Source organism: Toxotes jaculatrix, chromosome 3 (genome assembly GCF_017976425.1).
Source record: "Toxotes jaculatrix isolate fToxJac2 chromosome 3, fToxJac2.pri, whole genome shotgun sequence".
Classification (NCBI taxonomy): domain Eukaryota; kingdom Metazoa; phylum Chordata; class Actinopteri; family Toxotidae; genus Toxotes; species Toxotes jaculatrix.
This window is the reverse complement of record NC_054396.1, coordinates 4,900,753-4,927,232: the sequence shown is the minus strand read 5'-3', so window position 1 is coordinate 4,927,232 and position 26,480 is coordinate 4,900,753. Positions and strand designations below refer to the sequence as shown.

At 41.4% G+C, this 26,480-nt stretch overlaps 3 protein-coding genes across 4 annotated transcripts in view; 1 reads left to right on the top strand and 2 right to left on the bottom strand.

Moving 5' to 3' along the window:
* Positions 1–191: 191 nt before the first annotated feature.
* LOC121179081 (serine/arginine-rich splicing factor 6-like) lies at positions 192–5,922 on the bottom strand. The gene is made up of 6 exons (XM_041033688.1): positions 5,732–5,922; positions 4,012–4,154; positions 2,291–2,409; positions 1,535–1,737; positions 1,340–1,417; positions 192–1,121 (listed from the first exon to the last, which is right to left on the bottom strand). Exons 1-6 carry the CDS (start codon positions 5,836–5,838, stop codon positions 734–736), a joined length of 1,038 nt encoding a protein of 345 aa, XP_040889622.1. The 5' UTR covers positions 5,839–5,922; the 3' UTR covers positions 192–733.
* A 113-nt stretch (positions 5,923–6,035) lies between these two features.
* On the bottom strand, positions 6,036–10,658 carry acot8 (acyl-CoA thioesterase 8). Its single transcript, XM_041035071.1, has 6 exons — positions 10,459–10,658; positions 9,815–9,951; positions 9,364–9,589; positions 8,253–8,410; positions 7,675–7,866; positions 6,036–7,162 (listed from the first exon to the last, which is right to left on the bottom strand). Exons 1-6 carry the CDS (start codon positions 10,656–10,658, stop codon positions 7,044–7,046), a joined length of 1,032 nt encoding a protein of 343 aa, XP_040891005.1. The 3' UTR covers positions 6,036–7,043.
* A 4,827-nt stretch (positions 10,659–15,485) lies between these two features.
* Positions 15,486–26,480, top strand: part of phactr3b (phosphatase and actin regulator 3b) — a 46,124-nt gene continuing 35,129 nt past the window's right edge. For both annotated transcript variants that reach the window (XM_041033883.1, XM_041033882.1), the window contains exon 1: positions 15,486–15,675. In XM_041033883.1, coding sequence (XP_040889817.1) covers positions 15,567–15,675 — 109 coding nt within the window. In that variant the 5' untranslated portion in view covers positions 15,486–15,566. The remainder of the gene's footprint in view (positions 15,676–26,480) is intronic.

Genomic DNA, 26,480 nt, shown 5'->3' with positions numbered 1-26,480 from the left:
CTCATAGTGTTAAATAAGTTTGTTCACTGTGAGATGTTTCCAATGCTACTAATATTATATGATCCTACTTCTACATTACTATGATAAGGGGAGACAGATCAAAGAAGGTATTGTGTTGATATATAGTATATTTTTTATACTTTTGCAAATAATGTTCATCTTCATAAAAACAATGAAGAGGCAGACTTTTCTTAAAATGTGTTATTTTATTCCAATATGACAATAGAAATAAATGCAGCAGATTGCTTCAAAATGTAATTCCCACTGGAGGAAGATCAGGGATTTTACAAGGCAAACAGGTAAAAACAATCATCACAGAACATGCAAATTGTGAATTATATTAGTTTGCACTTTTACATCTTTTTATTTGAACATAGTACATATCTTATCAAAATATGAAGCAACTTCTGCCCCTGTTGTCAGCTGCTGAACTCAAATGGTACATTTACACTTTATGAAAGAGTAACAGAGAAGAGAAATGCTGTTATCCAAAGAGTTAGAACAACTTCAGCAATCCCCTTTAATAGTTTTCTGAGAATAATTTTACAGAAAATCTAAAAATCAAAAAAATATAAATTTAATGACCTCCCAATTTGTTCCAAAAGATACAAATCCTTTTTGATCTGTTAACATCTCAAAACACATCAAACTCAGACCTGGGATATGTATTATCATTACATTTTTGTTCAGTTCATTGTTAAAGAAATAATCAGTCTTGGGAGGCTGACGTGGATCAAGAGCGAGACCTGGAGCGGGACACAGAGCGCTTGGCTGGGGACTTGGAGAGCTGACGCTCTTTGCCAAGAGGAGATTTTGAGTGTTTTTCGTTTCTACTCTCTGAATGGGAACGCGAGCGGCTTCGTGACTTCTTACTGGAAGATTTCTCCTTGGAACGACTTCGGGATTCACGCTCCGTCTTGACTTTGGATCTACTCTTGGAGCGTGACTTGCGAGTGTCTGAGCGAGAGCGGGACTTCTTGTTCTTGGAAGGACTGTGTGATTTGCGGGTGCGTGAGCGAGACTTCTCTGGGGATTTAGAGTGGCTAGACTTTCTCTTTGATCTTGAGTGTGACTTCCGTCCTGACCTGGAGTGAGACCTGCGCTTGCTGCGAGACTGAGACCTGTAAAAGCAACCAATTTAGGTCACAGGATTTTGTGTAATATTTAAAAAAAAAACATTAGTTCCCCGGTTTTTACACTTCATGTCTTGATTCAGATCAAGACTTAGGGCTCAGTATGATTCATACTCATAGCAGCTAGCTCCTTCAAGTACACTGTTTTTACAAATATCACAATTTAAAAATTTCAGACCAGTGTGGAAGCCCAGCACTGGACTTACCGTGAGCGTGACCTGGAACGGCTGTGAGAACTCCTGCTTCTTCGGCTGCGGCTGTGAGAGCGCCGCCTGCTACGAGACCTGAGGGTTTAACATGACAATCTTAACTATAAGTGGTAAGAGGGAAAAATAAGGAAAGAAAACAAACACACACAAAACCCCCATCAGGGAATGTATCTGACTTTGAGCTTCATGTACCTGGATCTGCTGCCAGAATAAGAGCGCCTACGTCGAGGTTTGTCTTCCACCAGACGAATCTTCCTCCCATTAACATCTGTGCCATCTAGCTTTTCTAAAGCTCGCTTCATGTCTGACCGGGATCGAAATTCAATGACACCCTCGTTGGCACGGCCTTTATGAGCGTCAGCGTAGGTTACTTCACCTGCTTGCCGCATAAAATCCTACGAAGAAACAAATGTGTTAGCTCAACACACTAGAAGAAAACAAATGAAATGAAAGTGTTGCTCCTGCCTAAAGTGGCCAGTTTCACACGTCTAAATCAGGGTCCTCTTAATAAATGTTTAAGACATGATATGTGGTTGCTGACCTTTGCAGTCAGTGACCGTCTGAAATCTATAACCTCCAGACATCACAAGAGAACAATATCTGCCAGACCTATACTGAAGCCAGCTTCACTTCCTGCTTGGGTGGAGGCTTTTTAGCACAACTGTGGTCTTCAGAATTGAAGCACCTGTTCAGCTGGATTGACATCTGGTAATGAACTTGACAAAACAACACTTCACTGCTTGGTACCGAAAAACCCCTTGTTTGCCTTGGTAGTATGATTAGGTGGGCCAGTACATATTTAAACTATGACACAATTCTTTGATCTTTCACCCAGTTTAGAGAGACTAGCACCCAGATTTTTAATCTATTAAAACCATCTGTTCAACATATCAACAAGCAGATCTGTGTTGGAGACTGTAAGCTGATCAATGGTGGGCCACCTCTCACCTTGAGGTCCTGCCAGCTGCACCTGCTGGACAGGTTCTCCACAATGAGGCGGTGTTCAGTGCGTACAGGTGGCCCATACTTGTCCCTGCCGGAGCGATTCCAGCTGCTGTAGCCGCTACCTTCAAAGAAGACAGGGAGATCAAAATTTAATCTGAAGACACCAAATTCTGGAAAGGTGAGGACTCCGAACTGGCATAAATAAACTAAGAAACCACTACAGACTGGGCGTCTTTACCTACAATTTGATTTGTGTCTTTATCTATTAACAGACTGCTAACAGCTGTTAAGCCCTATCAAGTTTCAGAAGCAATACGAGGTAATTAAAGATGCTGATGGTTTTTAGTCCACATCCTCTGGACCCAGAGTCCTGTTGATTTTTGATACAGATATTAAGGATCCTTTATATTTGGCATGCAAGGTAAGTGTGCTTAAACAACTGGAAAACCAGCAGCACTCTGTGCCTCATGGACCAGGATTAAAAACCACTTAATTTAGGATTAGACAGCATTTCTATTAACTTAAGTGTATTAGTGGTTTCTTTGAAGTAAAGCCACAATAGCAAATCCAGTGACCACAGCTTTAAAGGAACTTTTATAGATTTAAACGTAGGAACCAGAAAACCAAGATGTTGAGTTGTGTGGTTATGAAACAAAACCTAGAACCTCTCTTCTGTATTTTTTGACTAATTTTATGGATTTACTGTACAATACTTGACTTTTTATGATTAAATGTTTTTTTTGTTGATGCCAACAGTTGCAGATGCAGAGAACCTGCTACTATCCTGTTTGTAAAAGCTGATAAAAGTTGCTTTTTTGTTCTCCTGCAAACTACTACTTACAATTATTTTTATTTCTAGCTTCGCTTTAGAAGTAGTCATGTTAAATAATCGATTTAAAACGGTTGAAAAGCCAGAAAACATCTCTTAACGTGAACTACGAAGATAGGATTTTGTCTTACTTTCCTGAACAATACAATAAACTTTATTTTGCATACGATCCATTTGTATACGTAATAAGACAAAGATGACACCTACCAAAAACTCTTTGTTTTACTACAGGGAGCCAAATCAGTGGCTGAAACACGTGTTGGCTTGGTCCTCTGCAATATGTCTTGCAACAGTAAAACCAACAGGATTCCTCACCATCACCCTGGTCTATTGGAAAAGGATGCTGTCATCATGGCTTCCGGTTATGTCAACCAATGGTCAAATGGCAAAGGTCTCACACACACATTGTAAGGGGAAAGCCCAGGCCAAACGGGTCAGGCAGTCATCTTTACCCTCATTGGACTCGGACTCAGCCCGCAGTGGACTCTTTCAAATTAAAACATCAAGCACTTTGTTAATGTCGACTTCAAACTGAATACATTGTAGCTTCAAAAGTCTTACCTTTTCTTTAATCACTGTCACTCATGGGATTTTAACACACATCTCTTTCACTGTATTAAGTCTTTGTTTCAACCTGACGTCTGGCACAGTGTCAGTTCCATTAGATGCCTGCGGACATTATCCTTTTGTAAAATAATGACTATAAAAGTGAATATTGAACACAGATTTCTAATAACCACAGTGTGGGACATGCCACATAAGTACTGACATTCATTGAGAGTAGTATTTGGTTGCATGGAGAGTCAGTGAAAGTGAACATTTTCTTATGTTATGCTAGTAAACAGAAGGTGATTATAGCCCCAAATTTACATGTACTTAGATGTGCCTAACTTACTGCGTCCCCCATAGCCGTATCCATCTCTCCTCGGTCCACGGGCATGCTCGATGATGACTCGCTCCCCACACAGCTCTTTTCCATTCAGTTCATACACAGCATCATCAGCATCTCGCATGTCCTCAAACTCTACAAAGCCGTACCTGTGTGGGATCAATGTGCAGGATTCAAAGCAGGAACTTGACATTACTTACAGTATCTTTTAATCTATACAAACAACTATTACAAAGTATTGTCATCAACCTTAAAGGTGGAGTAAGCGATCCTAATCCAATACACTTTTTGTCAAATTCAGCGAATATCTCCTCACAGTTCACAAGCTGTGTGTAAGATGACAGAAAATCTGGTGTTCCAACACAGCCTGGCTTTGCAAATGGGAAACAGAGCAAGTTAGTCCAAGCCGTGCAACACTATTCCAGCCAATCAGCAACAGGGTCTTGCATAAGACAAAGTAAAAAAGAAAAGAATGGGGGTCTACCCTTCATACGGTGCCATACGGTGAGGAATTTTGAATGGGACTGACTGAGACTGCAGACAAGTCACTGCCAGTCATGTTAAAACAAGTGCATGGAAGAAACGTCTGTACAAGCATCACATTTGTGTGTCCGGGAATGCTAAGTTACTTACCCACGGACATCTGGCTTACATTCTAGTTAGCCAAGATGCTGTTGGTGTGATGTTAGCTACAGTTGCAGGAGAGTTGTGAGAATCTAAACCACTACGTCTCACTAGTTTTTACTCTTTTGTGTTTTGAATGTTGTGTTTGTACGCATGTTGTTTGATTGTGTTATTATTAACATTATTATAATGTTTATTTCTGCTTCAGCTATGAGAAAGAGTTTCCATGTCCATGCCGTATACGATGCTGTGTATACCTCCATTGTGTCTTTGCCTTGTCAATGAGAATTTGGGGGGCGGAGTTTCTGAAGGAGCACTGAAGGGAGGGGCGTTTTTGTTTTGTTTTGGTATTCAAATATGGCCAAAATCGCTTGCTCCTCCTTACACATGCATCCATGACCAAAAGTGTGATAGCCATTTGAAAACTTGTAACCAAACAGCAAATAAATTCAGATTTATCTGGGGCAGTAATGGTGTTTATTTTCATTCCTAATTGACCAAACATTATTGTTTATTTTTTCGATTCATAAATTAGTAATAGTGCAAGGCTGTTATGTAGTGGAAAATTAAAGTCACCAGGGGCAAACTAGTCTCGTTATCCTTTAAAAGGAGATAACAGATACATATCCAACTAAATAGTGTCAAAGCTATAAGGAGGAGTATCTTTTGAAGGACCATAACGTTATTGCTCTGTATAGCTAACGGGCAACGTGTGACATTTAGCTAAATTACAGTTTAGCTTTTTTATATTCCCAAGTCTGACATTTCCAAGAAACGTGAATAATTAAAGATGTGCATGAATAGCTGCCAGCGGGACTGTCCAAACATCTACAGTAATGTTAACGTTAGCAAAGGATATGTTTACAGTTAACCAAAGGTTATGACTGCTGGCGTTAACGTTAGCTACTGAACAATAACGAGACTGTTTTGCAAAACTTTGTGTAACTGCGTGCACAGTAAAAGAAAACAACAGGGCGTTATCCTTCTAGTTTTGCTTTTTTTCCTAACACTGATTTGGTAAATACTGTACATTTGTGCCCCGCCTCAGGACTAACGTTAACGTAAGCTAACCTAGCTGTTATGGGTGATATGATGATCTTACCCATTTTTCAGGTCGATCTCTAATAATTTACCATAACCGCTAAAAAACCTTTGAATGTCTTTCTCTCGAACATGATAACTAAGCTTGCCGACATAGACCCGCGGCATATCCGACAAAATGTAACACTTAGTCCCTACAAGTCAAAATACAACTTGTGCTGAGCCACAGAGAGGCCTGGCAGACGCAGAAGCTTGCCGATTTCCGGCCGTCTCCTTCAGAATAAAGGTTGGGAAAAAAAACAAACAAACTCAGAGACTGCACACATTGCACATTATTTCTCTTTCCCTGTATGGGCTCACATTTTTGCATTTATTATTTAATCTGTTATTTAATTTGCTGCAGTGTAAGAAAAACCTACAGGCCCTCAATCTCAACCATACTGTACATTGCAAAAGTTCCTAGCTAACATTTTTTTGCACAGCCTATAATGCAATATGCGCTTATCAAGCGTGTCACCTTGAAAAAAAATGAAAGTAGATTTTATGATACTCTTGCAGGTGGAACAATCTGTACATCTTCATCCTGTCATGCTCCATAATAATGTCATTTTTCATTTTCCCCTTGAAGATCGGGCTGTACATTTTCCTGGTTAGCCTGCCCCACAATAATTGCAAATGTTTCATTTTCCAACAGTGGATCAGGTTGTGCATTTCCTTGCCTGCCCTTGACCACAGTAATTTCACTTTTTTCACTCTCCACTGGTGGATCAGGCCGTTCCTTTTCTTTGCTGTTGAGTCCTCTCTGCATTCTATTCTTCTGTTTATTCTCTCCAACAAGCAGATCTGTAGCTCCCTCTAAGAAAGCCCATGAGACAGGTGCAGGTAGTTGGTGGATGTTTCAGGTTGGGTTTTCTTTTTTTTTTTTTTAACCTCTTTTCATAACTAAGCTCTGTGGCAGGCCATTTTCCACTATTTGCCTACCAAATCATGTTGCCCTTATGTTTGTGACATGACTTTGCAAAAGCTTGATAAAACAATCTTGTATGGTAGGTGATGTCAAAAGTGCGGCACCTCAAAATTCATACCCAGATCTTTGCAGTACAATATCGTCTTAACATTGCCAAATTTCAAAAACGAGCATTAACGATTATGCAAAGTAGTGAAATCAATTATGGCCATGATACGTCTCATCTAACAAATGACCATCATGCATCCTTATAACCTTTTAATTCTTTATTGTCTGGAAATAAAATTAAATGTTCTTAATAAAACAATCAAACATTATATTAATAGTTTATGTCTAAAATTCAAAATAACATTTATATGATTAGCGTTACAAATAAATTAGAGTTTGAAAGTTTTTAGGAATGAACTTATAGTTTGCTGGGCTCTGTGACGGGTTTCACTCTCAAGACACCCTCCTGGGAACATGAGACAGCCAGCACCCCATCTCTTCTCCACAGTCGGCCTTGAACCAGTCCCCTACTGCCCCCTGTAGGACACAACACAAACCACGTTAGACAATAGCAGAATGCACAGAAAGTGTAATTTGTGTCCAGGCATTTGACAAGGATGACTCATATGGGCCTCAATAGTAGCACACCACAAAATAATGCATTTCCATAGATCAGTCATTTTCAAGCAAGTCAAGAGGCACAAAAATATGTCTGAAAGTTAAAACCACACACAGACTGACCAAGTGTGATCCCATCTGTAAATGTGAAAACATCACAAATAAACATTTTCTGTTGTTTCTCTCATGCTTACTATATTTTTTGTTTCTTATCTGCAATTTCTTGTTACTTATCAGCTGAAATATACACCCATACTGATATATTTGTAATAAGCTCATATCAGATGATGAAGATTTAAGGGTACATGTATGTATAAATACATATAACTGCATGACCGTAGCAGTTACAATCCCCATTACTTTGCAGTAATGTGATGCACACAGACACAGCAAATGAAGTACAGCAGATGGGAAGTGAACAACATACTGACCTGCCCATGGGCTCTCACACTCGTACAACATCCACTCGTCACTGCGGAAAGTGGTGTGGAACCACATGGCGTGGTCCAGAGAGGCCGAGAAGTGGGCTCTGTATTTGGGATAAGGCAACAGAGCTGTGCCCAGGAATGCAAAGTCTGATACATACGCAGCAACACAGCAATGCAGCTTCATGTTGCCTTCACCTACATAAACACACAGATAAAGTGAATCATCATATTTAGCTTATATTAACATTTTCATTTATTTCACATTGAAAATTAGTTTTTATACTATGCATAGTGCTGAAACTGTTTGCTGCTCAATTGTAATTAATTGTAATATACTGAGTATGCCCTATATCATCATGTTATTTGCTGTATCCTATTTTTGCCTGCAGCCATGATTCAATACACTTAAAAAAATAAACTGAACATCCTGTTTTAAACCAATATAAAGAAAAGGCAAATAGAATTCTATTTGTCATTCACTCATTAAGAATACCCTGTGATTACGCAGTGTAGCTTCAAATGCTATTCAATATGTGTACCAAATAGGTGCAAAAAGCAGAATAATTAACTTAGCAGTTTACCAATATGTCCTCGTGCTCGCACCCAGAACAGCTTCCTTGGCTCAGAGGCAGCAAATCTGTAAAAGTGTGGTGGCTGGACTGGCTTTATCTCAATGGGGACCTCATTAGCCAGCAGTTTGTTAAGGCCTTGTTTTGATTTCTCTGCCAGATCTGGTTTACTGTAAAATAACAGAAGGAGCTGCAGATCATGATGGAGGATCTCCATCAGTGGACTTTCATAGCAAATGCGAGTTTTTAACAGAACACAAAACATGTTTGCTGTTAGTGGAACTGCTCCAGATGGTGTATTTTTAAGCTTCCACTAGGCCACTAGTACACTGGCATGGTTAAAAAATAAAAAAAGAACCAGGGATTATAAAGTATGCATTTTACGTTGTTTGTTTTTGTTCAGGTAGTTCAGTTTGATCTATTTTGTGTTAGAAGGTTACACAAGTCCTGCATTTATTTTTGTGCTGTTCTGTAATCTGAGGGTCCACTCTGATTACATATGAGAGTCAGTTTCTCTGATTGCGGATTTTTCCATCATGTATTATTTTTTTTAAATGCAGTTTTATATGCTCAATTAAACAAGATCAAATCAAAATGATAATATTTCAACAGTCATCTTCTAATGGAAATTCTGTCCAATTGGCTGATTCCTCCAACAACAAATGTATAAGGCTGCCTATCAATGCTCCCGTGGTGGAAAGTGATAATAGGCTCTGGTGCCACAAGGTGGCCCCAAAGCACAGATTAGTTTTACAGAATTTATATGATCCCATTCAAAGAATTAGGGTCGTTGAAAGAGACTTTTATAATAATCTCACTCTTCTATATATAATATCATAGTTCTACTTCATCATCTGCATCTTTCCATTCATTTCATCAATTTCCATCTTTCTCCTTCTCAGATGTTTGGATTATTCAGAGTAATCGAGACACTGGATGGATATACTGCTGCTGAGATTTTCAAACATCATTTTCAGTGTTTTAAGCAGCACAAATGAAATTCCATTATTGGGGCAATGGTAGAGGTGTTAAATTAAAAAAGTAAGAAACCAACTGTAAACTCTAATCTAAGGCAGGCTTGTTATTGGTGCTTTGTCAGTGACAAAATAAATAGTTACTCTACCTGAGATAAAGCTGAATAAGCTCCTCCACAGTGAGGAGGTCTTCAGGCTGTGGGACCACCGGCATGGTGAACTGGTGCTGCAGGGGGCTCGGCTGTTGCTTGTGGAAGGACGCTTGGCAGATCAGTATGGACTGTCCATGCTGGATGGCCCGCACAGAGCGCACTGTGAAACTGCGACCATCTCTTGTGCGGTCCACCTGGTACAGCACTGGAACCTTAGGGTCCCCTGAAAAACATCCAAAAGACACCCGTGGAGAAACAGTAACTGGGACTCTCTGTGACCAGTTTACTGGACCGTGGCATTGATTATGATATGATTATGGTAGGTAGATGAAAGAGTGGAACTTAAACAGTTCTTGTCTATTCTTCTTTGGAAAGCTCATTCTGTTTAAATGAACACTGCCCACTACCATATGTACAGTTTATGCTGTATAGGGTTGGCTCGTCTTACCTGCTCGTACAAAGTAGCAGTGGAGAGAATGGGCATAGAGGTTGTCGCTGACAGATTTGGCAGCAGCCACAAGGGCCTGACCGACTATTTGGCCCCCAAACAAACGCTGAGTGCGGGGCACCCAGTGATGTGTCCCTCTGAGGAAAATTGGAGAAACAACTGAAATACACACTGCATTGCCAGTTTATTAGGGACACCTAGCTAAAACTAAAGCAGTCTAAGAGAACAACTATGCCTCCTTGAAGGCCAGGCTGTGTTGAAACTGTGTTAAAGAGGTGCTGATTCGACTGTGTCATCATTTTGGAGTCTGCATATTGCAGATTGTGAATGGGTTGGGCAATATAATAGAAACCCCTGTCAGCTTAATAATTTGTTAAAACGCAGCAGGGCGCACACATCTGGCACACTGCAAAGAAGAAATGTGTTATTTCTGATTTTCTGGTATAAGACATCCATATTTGTTTTTACATATTAGTCAATCAGTTACGTCTTTATGAATGAAACAATTTTCCCGGTCGTAACGTGAACGCGTTTTACAGGAGGGAAACTCAGATTTACGATAACTACCACAAGGAATGAACGCGGCATTCATTTCTGAACCTCCGCCATAAAGTTATGACAAGGTACAGACTTTGGTCAGCTACCTGTACAGGTCTACGTCGAGCTTCTCCAAGTTTAAAACGCTGGTGACCAGGACGCTTTTGAGGTCCTGGGAATACTGAGCCTCAGGTCTCTCCGAGCTTTCATCTTCAGATGATTTCAGTGTCTCGGTACCTCCTGGATGATCGCAATTATCCAAAGACCCGCTAGCTTCATGACTACCGTCCGATTTTCTGTCCGCCATCTTTGTTTACTAACTTCTTCTTCGTGATGTTGTGGCAGAGTGGATGCAGCGAGAGCGTATTGCTGCCCTCTACAGGTCACACATACAACTCCTCTTATAACCTTCAGAGCGATGGACTCCAAATGTTATTTCACACTTTTCCCTGCCAAATATGGATTTCAGGGAATAGTCTGCACCTCATATTTTTGTCAGTTCTGCTTGTTAGTTGTTACATTCTTTGTGATATCTGCTGCAGCGGGTTAAGATCTGCACCTGTCTCTGCCTCTCCACAGCTGCACTTGCCAACTCGGTGCTTCCCAACTAGCACCAGCCCCTATGACCAGCCCATGTTTTAGTGCACATAGTTCCCTCCGTATCATCCTTTCCTCAAACCAGACCTCCCAGGAACTTGAACATATTTACCCTTTCAGTTGGGATGTTACATAGCCTGAGGCCATGTGTTGCTTTCTTTCTAAAACCAAATACATCATACTTGGATTTCACTTCCTAACAACAGTTTCTTGAGTTTGCAGCTACACAATGACACTGTCACATATTGCCTATGGTGTATCATTAGTTTCTTTTTCCCTTGTTCATTGTCCACTGTCAAGGGTTTTGAACTATTTCTTCAGTAGAAAGTGGTTCCAGTTTTAGTTTCATGTGACTGGGCTTTAAGACAGAGATATGGATGTCCAGCTCTGAATAATTCAGTGTACAAGTATACTCAGTATACAAGTATATCCAAATTAAAGGCCTTGGGCTCCCACACGTGTTCTCAGTGGCTGTACTCCATACGATTGTGCAGGTGTGCCAGATGTTTTATACCAGCAACATGTGGCACCTCTGATATTCAGAGGTAGTAGACATTAGACACTTCTGTGATGCTACTTGCTGACAGCTTGCCAGAGTTGGCAAAGCCATGCCAGGAAAAGTAACTGATACTTGCCGGCATCTGTTGTTCGGAAAGTGGTTGGTACATGAAAGCACCCACAGTTTTGTTGCTCTGAGAAGCATCGTGTCGAAGAGGAAACTTTCTCACACGGAGAAAAACAAACCTTCGCTAGTTACATTGGTGACAGAAGTGGGATAGTGGGTGATGATCTGCTTCATCAGGACTGCGTGGGTGTATTTTTGATCTGATGTGCCTGGCAACATAAGCAAACAACCGGTGCCACAGCAAAGGGTGAGAACAATTCTATAAATGTCAGACTTCAGTTTCTGATTTTGAAGAAATGAGCAAACACTTCTAAAAATATGTTTCTGAAGCTGTTATATGCTTGAGTTAGAGCAGACGGCAGTGCTTTGCCTTACAGGTCGCCATACTATTTTTTTACTGTATGCTTTTTTAAGGCAGTTCTCAAAGGCAGTTTCTTGACTTTGATACAGAAACTGTTCTCAAATGCTTCCCTGCAGCAAGGACAGAGATGAGATAATTAGGGAGGTTTAATCAGGAATTTATTAAGAAATGTCAGCCATGGTCTGATCTCACCAAACTCTCTTTTCCTCTCATGGACATGGTTAAATGGTTTAAGAGGGAGGGACAAACATTTATTTATTTTTGCTATTAACATCTCTCCTCGAGGCGACTGGTTATGATTCATCCTTTTTCTCTCAGACCAACAACACACATGCCGTCTACTCCAACTGCTGGTTTATCTACCCTCCAACTAAAGGTTCCTTAGGTTCTCCTGTGCCTGTTCCTTTGAAACAAACACCAGCTTGAATGCTTTAATAAGACCACTGTTGTGAGTCTTCTGTTTTCATCCTTGACTATAACAACACACTTAACAGAAGTGCATCACTGGATAATAGACTCATACCGCAGGTATGAAATATAGCTGTCATTCCTTCTTTCCAGCCATGAGCATGATCACAGCCTACATATGTATGTATTCCTGAGACTCCAACTATTCATGTAGTTACTCAGGGGGCTGGGTCACCCTGCCAGTGGGCTCTGCCCTGCATGTGGGAGCATATGTGGCTGATTTTAGAGAATTGCTTTACCACTATCTCCTCAAACCCTATGGCCCCCATGCTGTATTTTCTCATTCAGTCCAGGTATGTGTCCCTCCTGATTTAGATAGTTACAGACAAAAGGCCGGTGGACTTGAATGTAAAAAAATAAAAAATTAAAAAAATTTGATCTGATTTGTTTGCCAGTTGTGCCACTGACCCGTTCCTCGTTCCTCTGTCCTGCTCTTCCCCCTCCAGGATGACAACAGAATGACTCCATCCTGTTGATTCTAACCCATCATATAAGCATGGCGCTGACAGAGCCTACCTCCCTGTGGACTGACAGGTGCATTGCATGCTTTTACAGTACATGACATTAGCTTTCATACCCATGTTGCTGCCTCCTTTAAGCTACAGACCGGTGACAAATTAAAGGACAAACCACCATAAATTGCCACCAGAAGAGCTTCATTGCACCGTGGAATTAATTCTATAAGTCTCTGGACTCAATTGGAGCTGTAAGGACGATTCTTCCAAAATTCCCTGGTGTTTAGATGACGTGGAGGAGAGAACTGTCTGACACGTTGGTCCAAAATCTCCCATAGGTGTTTAGATGGGTTGACATCTAGTGACTGTGAAGGCCATAGCATATGATTCATATAGTCTTCTCTCTCATCAAACCAGTAACTGTTGCCGTATGACCTAAATTGAGCCATCAAAATGCCCCCTGCAGCATAACATAACACTGGATCTCCTGATCGTAGGGGTCAAGCATTCAGGCCTGCTCAGCTCTCTCACTCACCCACTTGTGGAGAATATGGAGAAGAAGGATGACTCATCTGAACATATCACTTATTTCCACATCTCTGTAAACCAGTTTCTATGGTTTTTGCATGACTTTAAATGTGCTTTCATCTTTGTAAAGAAGAGCCTATCACTACAATCCTACTATAATTCCCTCTCTATGTAATTGTTGGACCGACACAGTCTCATCAGGCTTTCCAGCTCTGTAGTGTGAAACTACTGGCAGCACTGTGTATCACGTTGCCCGTGTGAATACCTGTTCCCTCTGACAAGAACTATGTGTGGTCTCCCTCCTTTGTCACACACTTTTGAGCCTGTTTGAGACAAGATAACATTTAGGCTCAAAAGCCCCACAGGCAGCCTTTAGCTTTACTCTGCTGATTTAAACCTGTCCACATGGCCTATTTGCACACACTAATCTCTAATTTTCTTAACCACTTCCCTCAACAAAACACTTTCAGTCTTTTATATACTTAACTTTTGCTGCAGGAGTGTTTTTAACTTTGTCGACTTAGCAAATCTGCTTGCAGGCCTACATCCTTTATTCAATAAATGTAGAGGACTCAGCCCAGTGGGAAATGTCATTAACTGTCCTCATTTTCTACCATCCCCAAGCAGACGTGAATCTGATGCTGCCTTCAGGGGCTGTAGGACAATGACATTTTAAAGCTGACCTCAAACTTCAAAACACAAAATAGGCCCTAGAGAGCAGTCAGCGAGTAGTGGAAGAAGTATTCTCATCCTTTTCTCTGACATCATCTCCAAAAACAATAAACATAATGTTCATGCTTTGTTTACTACTGTCAGCAGGCCTTTGAAATTCTAACCCACCAGGGCCTGCAATGACTTAGCCTCTTTCTTCACTGACAAAATTCAGAAATTTAGACCAGCACTCAGTACATCCATATCAGGTACAGCATATGCGTTGCCCCTATGCCCACTTAAAATCAATTCAAGTAGCATGACACAATTTGATCCAATCAACCAGAAAAACACGGAGGACATCTTACAACAGCTGAAATCCTCTGTCTGCTGCTTTGATGTTCTGCCAACAGGTTTTTTCCAGACTGCTTATTATTGCATGGCCTCGCCCTCAGATCTTCAGCAAACTGTCAACATGTCCTCTTCTCTCAGGTGTGTTCCCACAAGACCTGAAAAAAAAAAAAGATGCCCTCATCAAACCACTTTTAGAGCCAAATCTCCCAGTTATAAGTAAAATCTTTTGTAGTTGGTTGAATTTTTGACTGTTTTATCAAGACTATGGCTGCAAAGAATGATTATTTGCATCAGAGATTAAGCTGATGAGTATTTTATTTTTGATTAATTAATTTAGCGATTGATTGGTAGAAAGTATGATAAAAGTAGTGAACCTCAATCACAATTACCCAGAGCTCAAAGTGACACCTTCAAATGCTCAAAGTGACACCTTCAAATGTCTTTTGTCCTACTAAGAGCCTAAACCTCACAAAAAGTCTGTCTAGGAAAAAGCTGTAAACTGTCAGATTCTTGAGGCAGAGACAGTGAAATGTTGGGACTGTTCATGCACAGTACAAATACCTCAAATATGTACTCATGTACAGTACTTGAGTAACTGTACTTCACATTCACCACTGGTGCCAGAGGTGAGGTGTAAATTCAGCAAGCAGCAGATTCCTTGAACCCAAAGATTTTTTCCCATGTGGAAATACTGAAGAGCCATTGTTGGGCCAAGCTTTGTGTGGCCATATCAGTTTGTTAAGCAAATCAACACAGGGCAGTGACTCATATTGTAGAAATACAAGCCTGTTTGTCACGATCATAGAAATGCAATTGGTCTAAGAAGTTGGTGCAATATATTAACAACAACTCTTTAAAAAAAATTAAAGAAACGTAGCTCTGTATCGCATATGAATATGAGGCACCGTTGCAAAACCGACAGAGGTTTAGATTTTAAAACCAAAGGAAATTGTCAGGTAGAATTTAGATCTTAAAGTCTGAGGGTTACGAGCTGCACTTGAAGGCGGCATGATGCTGCGCGCGTAATGGATTTCCCCAGCACTGCTGCTTATCGGGTACCAGGAGCTGCAGCTGCAGCAGTCCGACCACATTAAGGCTGCTCCACCACTTGATGCTGGTGACCTTGGCTGACGGTGGTTACGCCTCTCAGTCTTGCATTGTGCTTTTCTGCTCACCATGGCATCGGCGGACGGGCTGGATGAGGACTGCGTGTTGCAGCGGGGAAGATCTCAGAGTGACCCGAGCAGCATCACCGAGGTCCGCTTGGGTGAAGCGCACAGAGCAGGTAAGAGGAGATGGGGGGGCTAAACGCATGCTGGACATCTGTCATCTGCTTATTAGTTTGTGCTTTTGGCAGGTGGCTGGATAAGAGACACAGCACAGTGTCGGGACTCGCCTGCAGCCCCGTCACGCTGTTCACATCCTCGGTCATCCTAATGAATTTGTATGCAACAAACGTAGGTTGTGTTGTAAACGTGCGTCATTTACTATCCCCCTGTATGTAGTCACTGCTGTGCCTGTGATGTGCTGTGCTGTAGGCCTTTCTGTAATAACAGTGTCATTTATAATGACAGAACGAATCAGGGAGATTTTGTGTCATGCACCAAATGAGATTTTGTCCAACTGGTGTCAAAGCCAAAGTCTTTGTTGATTTTTCTTTTTCAGCGGTACATTCATTTTATGTCATTAATAACATGCACTGATTTTCTGATTTTTACCCATTTCCAGACCCATAAGCTAAACATCTGTACTATTTTCCCCACCAAGCTGTCTTGTTGCCTGGTTGATTCCCCTCCATGTCATCAGGCTGTGACTGACAAGCCTAAACAGAGTTGTTATCCATTACTTGCACACGATGCCATTAATGCCGGGAAAACCCTCTATGTATCTGTCTAATTGATTTTTTTTGTATTTGTGGAATTAGGTTTTTGCAGCATGGGGAAGATAGAATGTGCAACTTGCCATCACACATGGATTTCAGTGTGTGTTGAGCTGAAGCTGATGAGAGTGCTGGTTGTGTATTTGGCTGTTTCCATGGTGATCCAAATGGCAGAAGGCAGCACTTGGCTCTCCGACTGTGAGTCGACATGGTGTTTGGCTGCTGCACTTACTGTTTTTTTTTTTTTTTTCATCACACTCAGTGATGTACAGCAGCCAGCCATTCAAAGTGAAATGCCACTTAGTCTGTGAATCGTGCTTATTTGCGGGATGGGATTCACATTTCCACTGGGAATTGCTGGGCTGGCATAGCTCACTGCTGCTAAATAGCTACCAAGCATATACTGCTTTGAAAGGTATTGAACAGTGGGATCAATATGAACACATGATAAATCACTCATTTTAACTTGAAGGCTTCTGACGTCACTGTCTGACATCCATTTTTACCCATGTACTTTAGAGTCAACTGGTTCCACAACAGTGGCAGCAGAGAAAGTGATTGAGTGAGTGAGTGAGTTGAACAGAGAAACTGATAGTGCACAGCTGTTGTATCTGCACAAATAAGTGGCTCAGTTAGTCAGCCATAGTCTAATGTGTGTGTGGGTCTTGCGGTATAATATGTGAGACAGTACATACATAGTGTATACTTTCATTTTCACTTCTGTGTGTGTGTTACAGTCTGAGCGTCAGACCTTTTCACAGGGCCAGCTATCTTTAGATACGAGGGTCACAGCAACACTGCTGAAGCGATCCTCAAGATCTCTTGCCAACAGCGTATATATTGTTGTGTTCATGCCCTCGGTTTCCTGAGCTTGTCACGTTGTCGTGGTTGTTATGGTTACATAACAGCGTTGGTGTATGTGCAACTCTGAAGACATCGCTGCCAGGATTGTCCTGTGATATACTGTTCATCGCCATTTTAAACTTAACGTTGAGTTCACCCAGATCCCTCTGAAGTGCTGTAGCAGATTTCACCCTAGGCTGACGTTTCATGTGCAGCGTCAGGCAGACAGGGATCGGGCAATGCAGCAGTGAAAATCCGCCTGCCTACCCCCACCTTCTCCATCCCCTCTGCTCTGTGCTAACCCTTTCCTAGCCCTGACACCCCCTACTGCGGCTTTGATCCTAGCACTTGGAGAACCATCTCCACTAAAGGGGAGAAAAGGGGGAGTGACAGATCTCTGATGGTGGCATTATCATGGCACCCAGCTGGGCAATGTCAGAGTGAATCAGCAGCACAGTAGAATGGGCCTGATGTACAAATCACTTCTTTCTCCATTGTGATGCTTAAGAAAATGTATTTTCTCTGTGGCACGTGGTTCCAACCGAAACAGAAATCACTTGTCATTTGTGCTGAGACTGAGTACACACTTAATGCTTTCAAATCAGATTCTCATGCTGCTCATTTTGATGCCATAAAAAGCACACAAAGCACTGAGGACTCTGATTTAACAGAACTTACCACATGACAGCCCAGTTAACAATGCTTTGCCCCACCAGCTAGAGATGGCAGACTGAGAACAAAACACTGTGCTATGGACTAAAAAATCTCTTTACGTAGAGTTTTGTGAGATGGCTGTTCATGTGGAGCCACCTTCTTCAGCACATACAGGTTACATCACCAGCTCTGTTAGAGATGATACAGAACAATAAGTGCAGCCAAAACATTGTAGCCCAAAGGTGCAAATTCATGCTGCATTTAGATGTTGGCACAGGCAGTAGGTGGCAAACTGGATATTCATTACTTTTCAATGCTATTCAAGACTGTGCAGGTACAATGTGACACTTAACGCACCTGCAGACAGAACTTGGCAGAATGGCTCTAATTTTTTTCCAACTTTTACCGTCTGCTGGCAGAGAGGACAGGTGTGATTTTGAAAATGGAAGCAAAATGGGTCTGTTCACATTACTTTGTGCACCTGCCAATTAATGGGCTTGGCTTTTGGTAAACTCACACTTGTGATCAATACTGTGTAAGTACAATCTTGGCTCTGCTTTGAAATGAACTTAAAACAGCACTAATCAATATTTTTATATTAACAATGAATAAAAGTACAATGTAAAAGGAGTCACATATAGTGATGAACTCAGTTTCCCTCAGCTCTGCTGAGCATTTTAGCATCTTTGAGCTCGTTGTTTTGGTTTTAGCACCTCCAACTGCAGGTGTCACAGCTCTCTTAAGCATTGCTGCTAAATCCACATTGTAATTGCAAACAGACACCGTCAGCGTCTAGCTGGTGAACGTGGTGGAGCAGTTAGCAACTAAAGGGCCAGATATGTTTCTCAAAAGCTGGTGAAAAAAAAAACGAGAGTGAATGCTGGACTCAGATTTGCCAAGAAGGAGGAAACATGACTACAAATGAAGGCTAAAGTTATGTAAATATGCAACTGCTTGTTAACAAGTTAGCAAATAAGTTGAGTGTGTTGCATTTACAGCTTGTTGCTTTTCTCCCATGTGGCCAAATTAAATGAAATAATACAAGGGATATGTTTATTACAACAGGTTTTTGATAACATTATATACACCAGGTTAATGGTGAGGATTAAGCAGTTAAGCAGTTCATAAGCAAACAGCCAAGTTAGTCAAGCTTATTTGGAAGATAAACCAAAGGTGAACATTATATAACATTATTATCCAAACACACTTACTGTTACTTTCACTTGTATGTCCAAAGAGAGTTTTTTACCTGCTGGCTTGTTTACGACCTGTATGATCGCCTGTCTTCTTATGTGTTTCTGTCCATCAGACTTTGTTTTAATGATGTTGCCATTTTCTGGATCTCTGCAATTAACTTGGTACCATGTGATCATTATCCAGTGGTTCACAAACTGGATGGTGGGGCCCACCGCCACCAACCTACAGCTACAACCTTAAAACCAGTAACTGGTTTCGATGTTGTGGCTGATCAGTATTTGGTCAGTGTATTTACATAGGAACATTGCACATGTAAATACACACAGATCTGTTTTACTGTGTCTGTTATTCCTATTTCATCTTATTTTATTTCTGATGTACAGGTATTTATTCAAATGTCTTTCTTTGACACTGACTGCATTCCCTTTTGCTGCAATGTCAAATTGAATTTCCCCCGTGTGGGATGTATAAAGGTACATCTTTTCATAACTTAGATGTAATAAACTGGAATTTTCCCTTAAAATGAAATGTTCAAAATGAATAGCACACAAAATGGATTTGTTTTTATTTCCCTACTGAGCATATTTATTTTAGGAACAAGTAAGCTTCTGTAGTAAAGCAGAGAAGCTGACTGATGTCCTGATGAAGATGCAGTGTTGTTGTGGCCTCAGCATCAAACTGCAGGCATTTTTTTGTAATGTACATTTCTAAAAAAAAACATGGCGGTGCCCTGTCAGTCCTTGGTGTTGCCTCTAGCCTGCAGGAGTCTTTCTTCTCTTTCTCCCCTCATCTCCCTATTTGAGCTGGTGCTGTAGTGCTAATCTGACATGCTGCTCTAACATCAAAGCCTTTCTCCCTGGACTCCTCCGCCATCCTCCAACCACTGCCCCTCCACCACATCGCCCCCCACCCACACATCTCACATTCAATCAGAGGAGGAGGGGTAGGTGAGGGGGTTCTGATGAGGAGATTAGGATTCCTGTTATTTGAATTAGGGTGCCTCATGTTTTATTAACCAGGAAGCCTATACATAAGCCAGTGCATCTCATTCCATATTCAGAGCTGTTATTGAACAGCAAGAACAGCAAAACCTGGCACCTGGCAGCTCACTCCTACATGCATGTTCAGCTCTGCAAGGAACATGTGCTGAATCTCTTCACAGCCACAGATCTTTTCAGAGATGAGATGGGATAAAAGTGTGCATAGCTGGTGATTGAAAAACAACAAAGCACCGTCACTCCCATTGTACACAGGTGTCTCTATGGAAATGTCAGCTGTAGAGCCTTTGGCTATGTGCCAGATCACAAAGTTTCAGTATTGTTTCTGAAATCTACTACATAGACTGGGAGCTCACTGAAGATGGATTTTAGTATAGTCTAAAAACACTGTGACAACACTGGCACGAGGCTGACGGTCTAAACACCAAAATATAAAGAAGGGTCCAACTGCAGACCTCACATTAGTAAACCCCAGGTCTGTGAGCCAGTGTGAACAGAGTAGGGTCCCTGAGCAGAAAATTAGTCACTTTATTTAGGGTCCGCAAACGTGTCACCTCCTTTTCTGCTACAAAAGTATGAAAGCAAATAAGGCTACTTTTATGGTTAACTCTCACTCACTCAACAAGCTGTAACCTCTGTATAAACAAGACTAAGAACCTAGCAGCTCTTTAGAGCCTGATTTATGCTCCTGTGTAGGATCGATGCAGCCTACGCCTGTGACGTGGGCTACGTTGCAATTACACAGCCAAACCACTAGCTGGCGGTGGGGCTTCTGTGCCACTGCGTGTGTCCTTCAAACAATGGGAACAGAAACTGAGCAGATCATGTTGAAGTTGGAACTGATAAATGTTGAACAACAGTTACTTAATGACTGAAATTACAGTAACTCAGAAAAGAGGGAGGATGTCGGAGGAGATGGTGTACAACTGCTGAGCTGATTGAGTCAGACGGACAGAGAGACATGGACGAGCCTTGCTACCAGGCTGACAAATTGGAGGATCCAATTCCAATTCAAATTTCACGTCAATCCATCCAATAGTTGTTGAAATATTTGATTTGGGACCAAAGTGGTGGACCATTGTACAGACTGACATTTCCATCTAGAGCCTCAGTGCATTCCAAACTGTGAGAAAGTCACACAGAAACTATAACTATACCTGGTAAAGCATAACTTCATCTTCAGTTGTTTGAGTTTTGATGGTAGTGTGCATTAGGAACATAATATTCATAAAAATCAAACAGTTAATGAAAGTTATGTACCTCGTGCCTGGGGATCCAACTCTCTGCCCGCTGGCCTGCAGACCTGGCATCCCCACATGTGAAGTTTGCAGTTAGAGCCACTGAAAATGAAAAAGCAGAGATAACACTAGAGATGATGTGTTGAAAGGCGACTGAAACACCTGCATAATAGGAGAGGTCCAAAAATGCTGCTAAGTGGGGTCAAGAGCAGTCAAAAGGTCAAACAGTGGCTTAAACGGCCACGAGAGGGCTCTGCTTGGCAGAGGGCGAGGTTTTGCATAAATGAGGTAAGCAGTCACTGTCAGGACGAGTCCAGCACTGCAGTCACCTGACCCCTTTACAAAGAATAGGGAGAAATGGTTTGTCCAAGGTCGTGCTGCATATAGAGTGAGAATGGACAGACACTTTCGCAGGATTACTCAGCACTATACTGCAAGGTTTAGGATGAAATGGATTTAGACTTGAAGTGCACTTTAAATGAATGAACTCACTTTATGTCAAATCACCCTTCAGACTGAGAGACAGGAATGAACGCTGTGCAGGCAGCATTAGAATAAGCTTTGAAATTCAATCAGAAGAGGTTAGCATAAAAAAAATAAACTTTGTGTAACTTCATGCCCCCCCCCCACAGTGTGTATTTTTAGAGCTGATGCAACTCCTCAGAGCTGTTTTGGATCTCATGTCTATTTCAAAAGTGGAACATCTGAAAGCAGTGATGAAGGATTTAGTGTGTACTGCATGGCCATGATTAATGTGGAGCATTACAGAAGTGATGTGTGACTCAAATCTAGGACTATAAATGAAAATGTGATTTTGCTGAGACGGTAATAGGTTGTTCCATCAGTGTGTTTTACCCTTGAGTCTTTGGTGCAGCCTTAATTCTTTTTCTTATTAGCCAGCCAAACCTCAGTGATACAGTGGCTAACTCAATTGTACCTCTTTTTTGTGCCAACTCATCTCTCATGCCGCTATGCACTATGCAGAGATGTCCCTGGGTCCCTCTCACTACAGGGCCCTGGGGAGCAGCACAGCACTCGGGACAAAACATGACGTCACCCTCCACCAATGTATTGGAAGGACACAAACACCACCATGTAGGAGACTCACACTGTAGATCCAGGGCCCCCGACCAAACTCACAAACTTTCACATTTTATTTGTTCATTTAGAGAGGATCGCCGCTGATTTTACACATCACAAGCCGATAAACTGACTCAAGTGACATCACTTGAGTCAGTTTATCGGCTTGTGATGTGTAAAATCTGGTTGGGGCATTGGCCTGAAACAGTAAAGGTTTATGATATTTAGTTTAAAAATATCAGAATCAGCCATAAAAAAACACTGACACGTGTAATGTGTTTGTAACGGTAAAAGATAAACTCCTCTTTACGTCAGTAAACCTCTGAGATTCTCAGAAAGATTACATGGGGCATGACCTCAGTGTTCTCAGTTAGCCATGGCCCTGTGTATACACAAGGCTGTTTTGATTATGAATGGCAAGAAGAAGGGCTGCGCACAATTGCTTAAGTGCTGACCTTGTGCTTAACCCTGCATTAATTAATTTTTGACCACTTGGGGGCAGCGGAAACTCCTTTTAACTCTGTTTCTGGTCTCCACCAACTCCTAAGTGTAATATCTGTCTCTAGTTGTTGAACGCGTGCCGTGGCTTTTTAAGCTTTTTTTCTAAAAACAGCTTTGTGTTGTGGCCGGTTTATAAGAGTGGTGAGAGTGAACCAAAGTGCTAAAGTGCAACAACAAGCTGAAAGATACTTAAATGCACCAAAATAGCTGAGAGAGACTGCAGAGTCAGGTGATAATTCTCTGTTGCACTGTGGTTCTCTGTTGTCACTGTGAGGTTGTTCCTTATTCACTCACGAATATTTAAAATTATAGAGGAATACTCAAGATTTTCAAGTTTTCAGGGGCTTTAAATAAAGAAGCTCCGAGAAACAGAAATGAAAGAATTGCGTCCTCAAAATGATTAAATTTTTTGAGCTTGAGTGAATTGTCTGATATCACAGGATGTAATTACCATCAAAGAAACAGCAAGTAATAATGTGCAATAATGTCTAAATTCTGTCTGAGAAAACGAATATAAATCTCCATGTACAGATTCTACAGCAGCACAAATAGAAATGGTGAAGCTGTACTGTACACACACACACACACACACGCACTGTCTCCCCTCCCCCAACAACTAAACAATCTGGGAATCTCTAAACAACAGGGACGTCACACATACAGTAGGACTTAAAAACTGCGGCTCATGTGTTCAAGTTCTCAACAGAATGAAACTGAAAACAGAGTGGTGGTTAAACCATGTCCGAAGAGATGAATGGCTTGTGGCTTGTGTTTACTGCTCTGCATGCTGTTCACAAGAAACTTACTGTTTTCACTCCCAACAGAGCTTTGCTTATGCACTCCATTGTGCTCTCTATGTCCATGATAAGTACTTGAGCAACACTGCCTTTGTGTGTTTAAATGGTTGTTCTGCACATGTACCCTTTCGTATTGTGTGCTTGTGGGGTTTAATATACTGGAATTGCCGTCACATGTTTGTAACAACAGTGCATGCTCCTGAGGCTGACCATGATATGCTTTATTTTAAGAAAGACAGACCGTTTACTACGTGTGTAGCAGGGGCTGAGATCTACCCAGCGACTGGGTCGGGCGTGTTGGGGGAAGCTACTTGACTTAAGCTGTCAGCCATTTACACATAATGTATCTTTTATGAATGTTTCATGTGCTGACCTAATTCCTTTCAGAGCCGAGTAAAAGCAATATGTTGCACATGAGAACACACCGCAGCATCCAGCTGATCCTTTTCACATTCTCATCCCACGACAAGGGGCGATACGAAGGCTCAGACAAACGGAAACAGAGCTGTGATATGATCACTTGGATGCCCTGGAAAGGCAAGAACAGAGGCTCTAGACCACCCCAGCAGAGTTATTTTCAGCCACTTCGTTTTACAAAATCCACACTGCATCCCACAGAGATGGGGAATGGAAGCAGCCTAGAGAGAGCTTTAGTTAAAAAAAAAAAGAGATACTTTGCTCTCTGCGGCAGATGTAATTAAAACAAAAAATGCATAAGCCCCGAGTAGGAGTGGAAAGACTGATGACTGTGACTGACATGGATCTCTCAGCAGTGTTAAAAAAAAAGGGGTGGTGATGGCTGCAGCTGCAAAAATCAGCCTGCTGAAACTGGGTGCTGGATTTGAATATGTGCATCTCCCTCTTGCATTAACAGTTAACAAGTAAACAATGAAAGCTACTAATCAACATCAAACTGCTGTTTGATGTTGATTAATCTGCAAACATGCAATTAAAAAGTACAGATGTTTAAAGGGACACAAGACACCATCACTCTGCTGAACATACCCAATTTCAAGAAGCTACACAAGCCATCAGGATCTGATATCTTTCATCAGCAGGGTCTGTTGTCCCAAAGAAGCGTCACTGACACAGTGGCAACTGGAGGGAAGGTTGCTGGGAATTTTAAACACTCATAGCTTACCTGTTCATGACTTCACAACACCCAGACACAGGTGGGTCAGCCTAAGACTGCAGCATGAGGTTGTTACCAGATGGAATAGCACCTACTTTATGCTGCTACCCCTGATGCTCTGGGGTCATACACTGCAGAGCGTGAGCTGCCAGCCACTCTCATCAATTTATAATGTGTTGAGCCTCCTCGTACTTTTTGAGGAACTCCAAAAAAAGAAATCAAATCGGTAGTAACAGCCACAGATGTACACTTTGGCCACTACTCTTAATCCCAGGCAACTAATCAGCCCAGTGCTACTGTAACAATATAAATGCCACTCTCACTGCGGCATCTTTTAAAGGTAATGGAAAATATTCGATGTAAAACAATGACATTAGGTGTGTTGTTACAAACAGCAGATCTGTTGCACTTTGGGAAAGTAAAACATGTTAAAGTGTGATATACAGCAACTCATTTTCAGTTGGATTTTTTTTGGATAAAAAAGTTTTGTACAGCAGCCTGGAACACATTTACATTTTTTAGATTTGTTTGAACGAGAGAAGAGAGACGAGAGAAAAATGTAAAACATTTTTCTGTGAACACACAATTGAATTTTCTAAGAAGGAAAAGTTACAAAAATGTTTGTGCATGCTGTCAGTTATAGTTCTTAGAAAGAAAAAGAAAGAAAATTGGAATCAGTCAAAATTCGGAATCTGCAGATCAGACTTCGGAAATTGCAGTTGGCCAAGAAAATTGCAGTTGGTGTATCTCTAATTAACAGTCATATGTAACAGTGAAAGGCAAAGATAAACAATGGCTTCCTGCAGACGAGGGTGTCAGATCAGAAAACACTATCATGTAACAATTTGCAAGGCAATGAGGAAGGACAGATTTTGTTGTGTACTTTGGTGGACTGTTTACAGTCAATGAATTGTTGAAGTCACTTATCAGGTGAAATATACATTAAACCTGTGAAGTATGAGCGTTGGCTGCTTTCTCTTTCTTTCGTTTTATGCAATTGTAAACTCAGTGTTATTGGGTTTTGCATTGTTGGCCGTACAAACCAAGCAATCTGAAGACCTTGGGCTCTGGGATATTGGGATGGCATTCTTAAGGATTTTATCTGACAGTCTGTCAACTTGAAGATAAATCTATCTCTGTGTAAATCAAAGGAATCGACAAAGTACCCTCCTGCTAAGCCCGGGCAGCACCGAGTCCAACCTGAGAAACCTGGCCTCCTCCCAACCTTGAAACATCCCCTTCAGAGGAATCCCAGAGACTATTTTGTTTGCAGCTCACACACTGTGAGGCAGTCGGGGCTGTGTCTTCCCCACTGCTACAGTCCCCGATTTGTCACCGTGACACTGCATTGGCTCGTAGGCAGCACAGGCTGTGGCTGTACCTGATGAATGATTCAGCAGATTTAAAGGAGAATGGCACCGGAGTGGAGCAGCAGCAGGGTTTTATGAACATAAAATATATGTTTTATGTTTTTAAACTGGCAGCACTGCGAGAATGCAAAGTCTGTTTAGGAGTTATTCACATAGACTCTGCCTGATGATGGATTATTTGTTTGTATCTGGGTTCTTAGCCATAGAAAAGAGTGTATTTGACTGCAAGATAAACCACCACTGCAGAGTCACAATGTCTTTTATTAATGAACCATCTGCAAAGGAATTTCAGACTAAATGTTGAATCATTAATAATAGTTTTTTGTCAAGCCTGGACATTATATCAGGCCATCAATAGCAGAGCTCTGATTCGGTTAATTTGCGGCTAATCTGTGAAACAC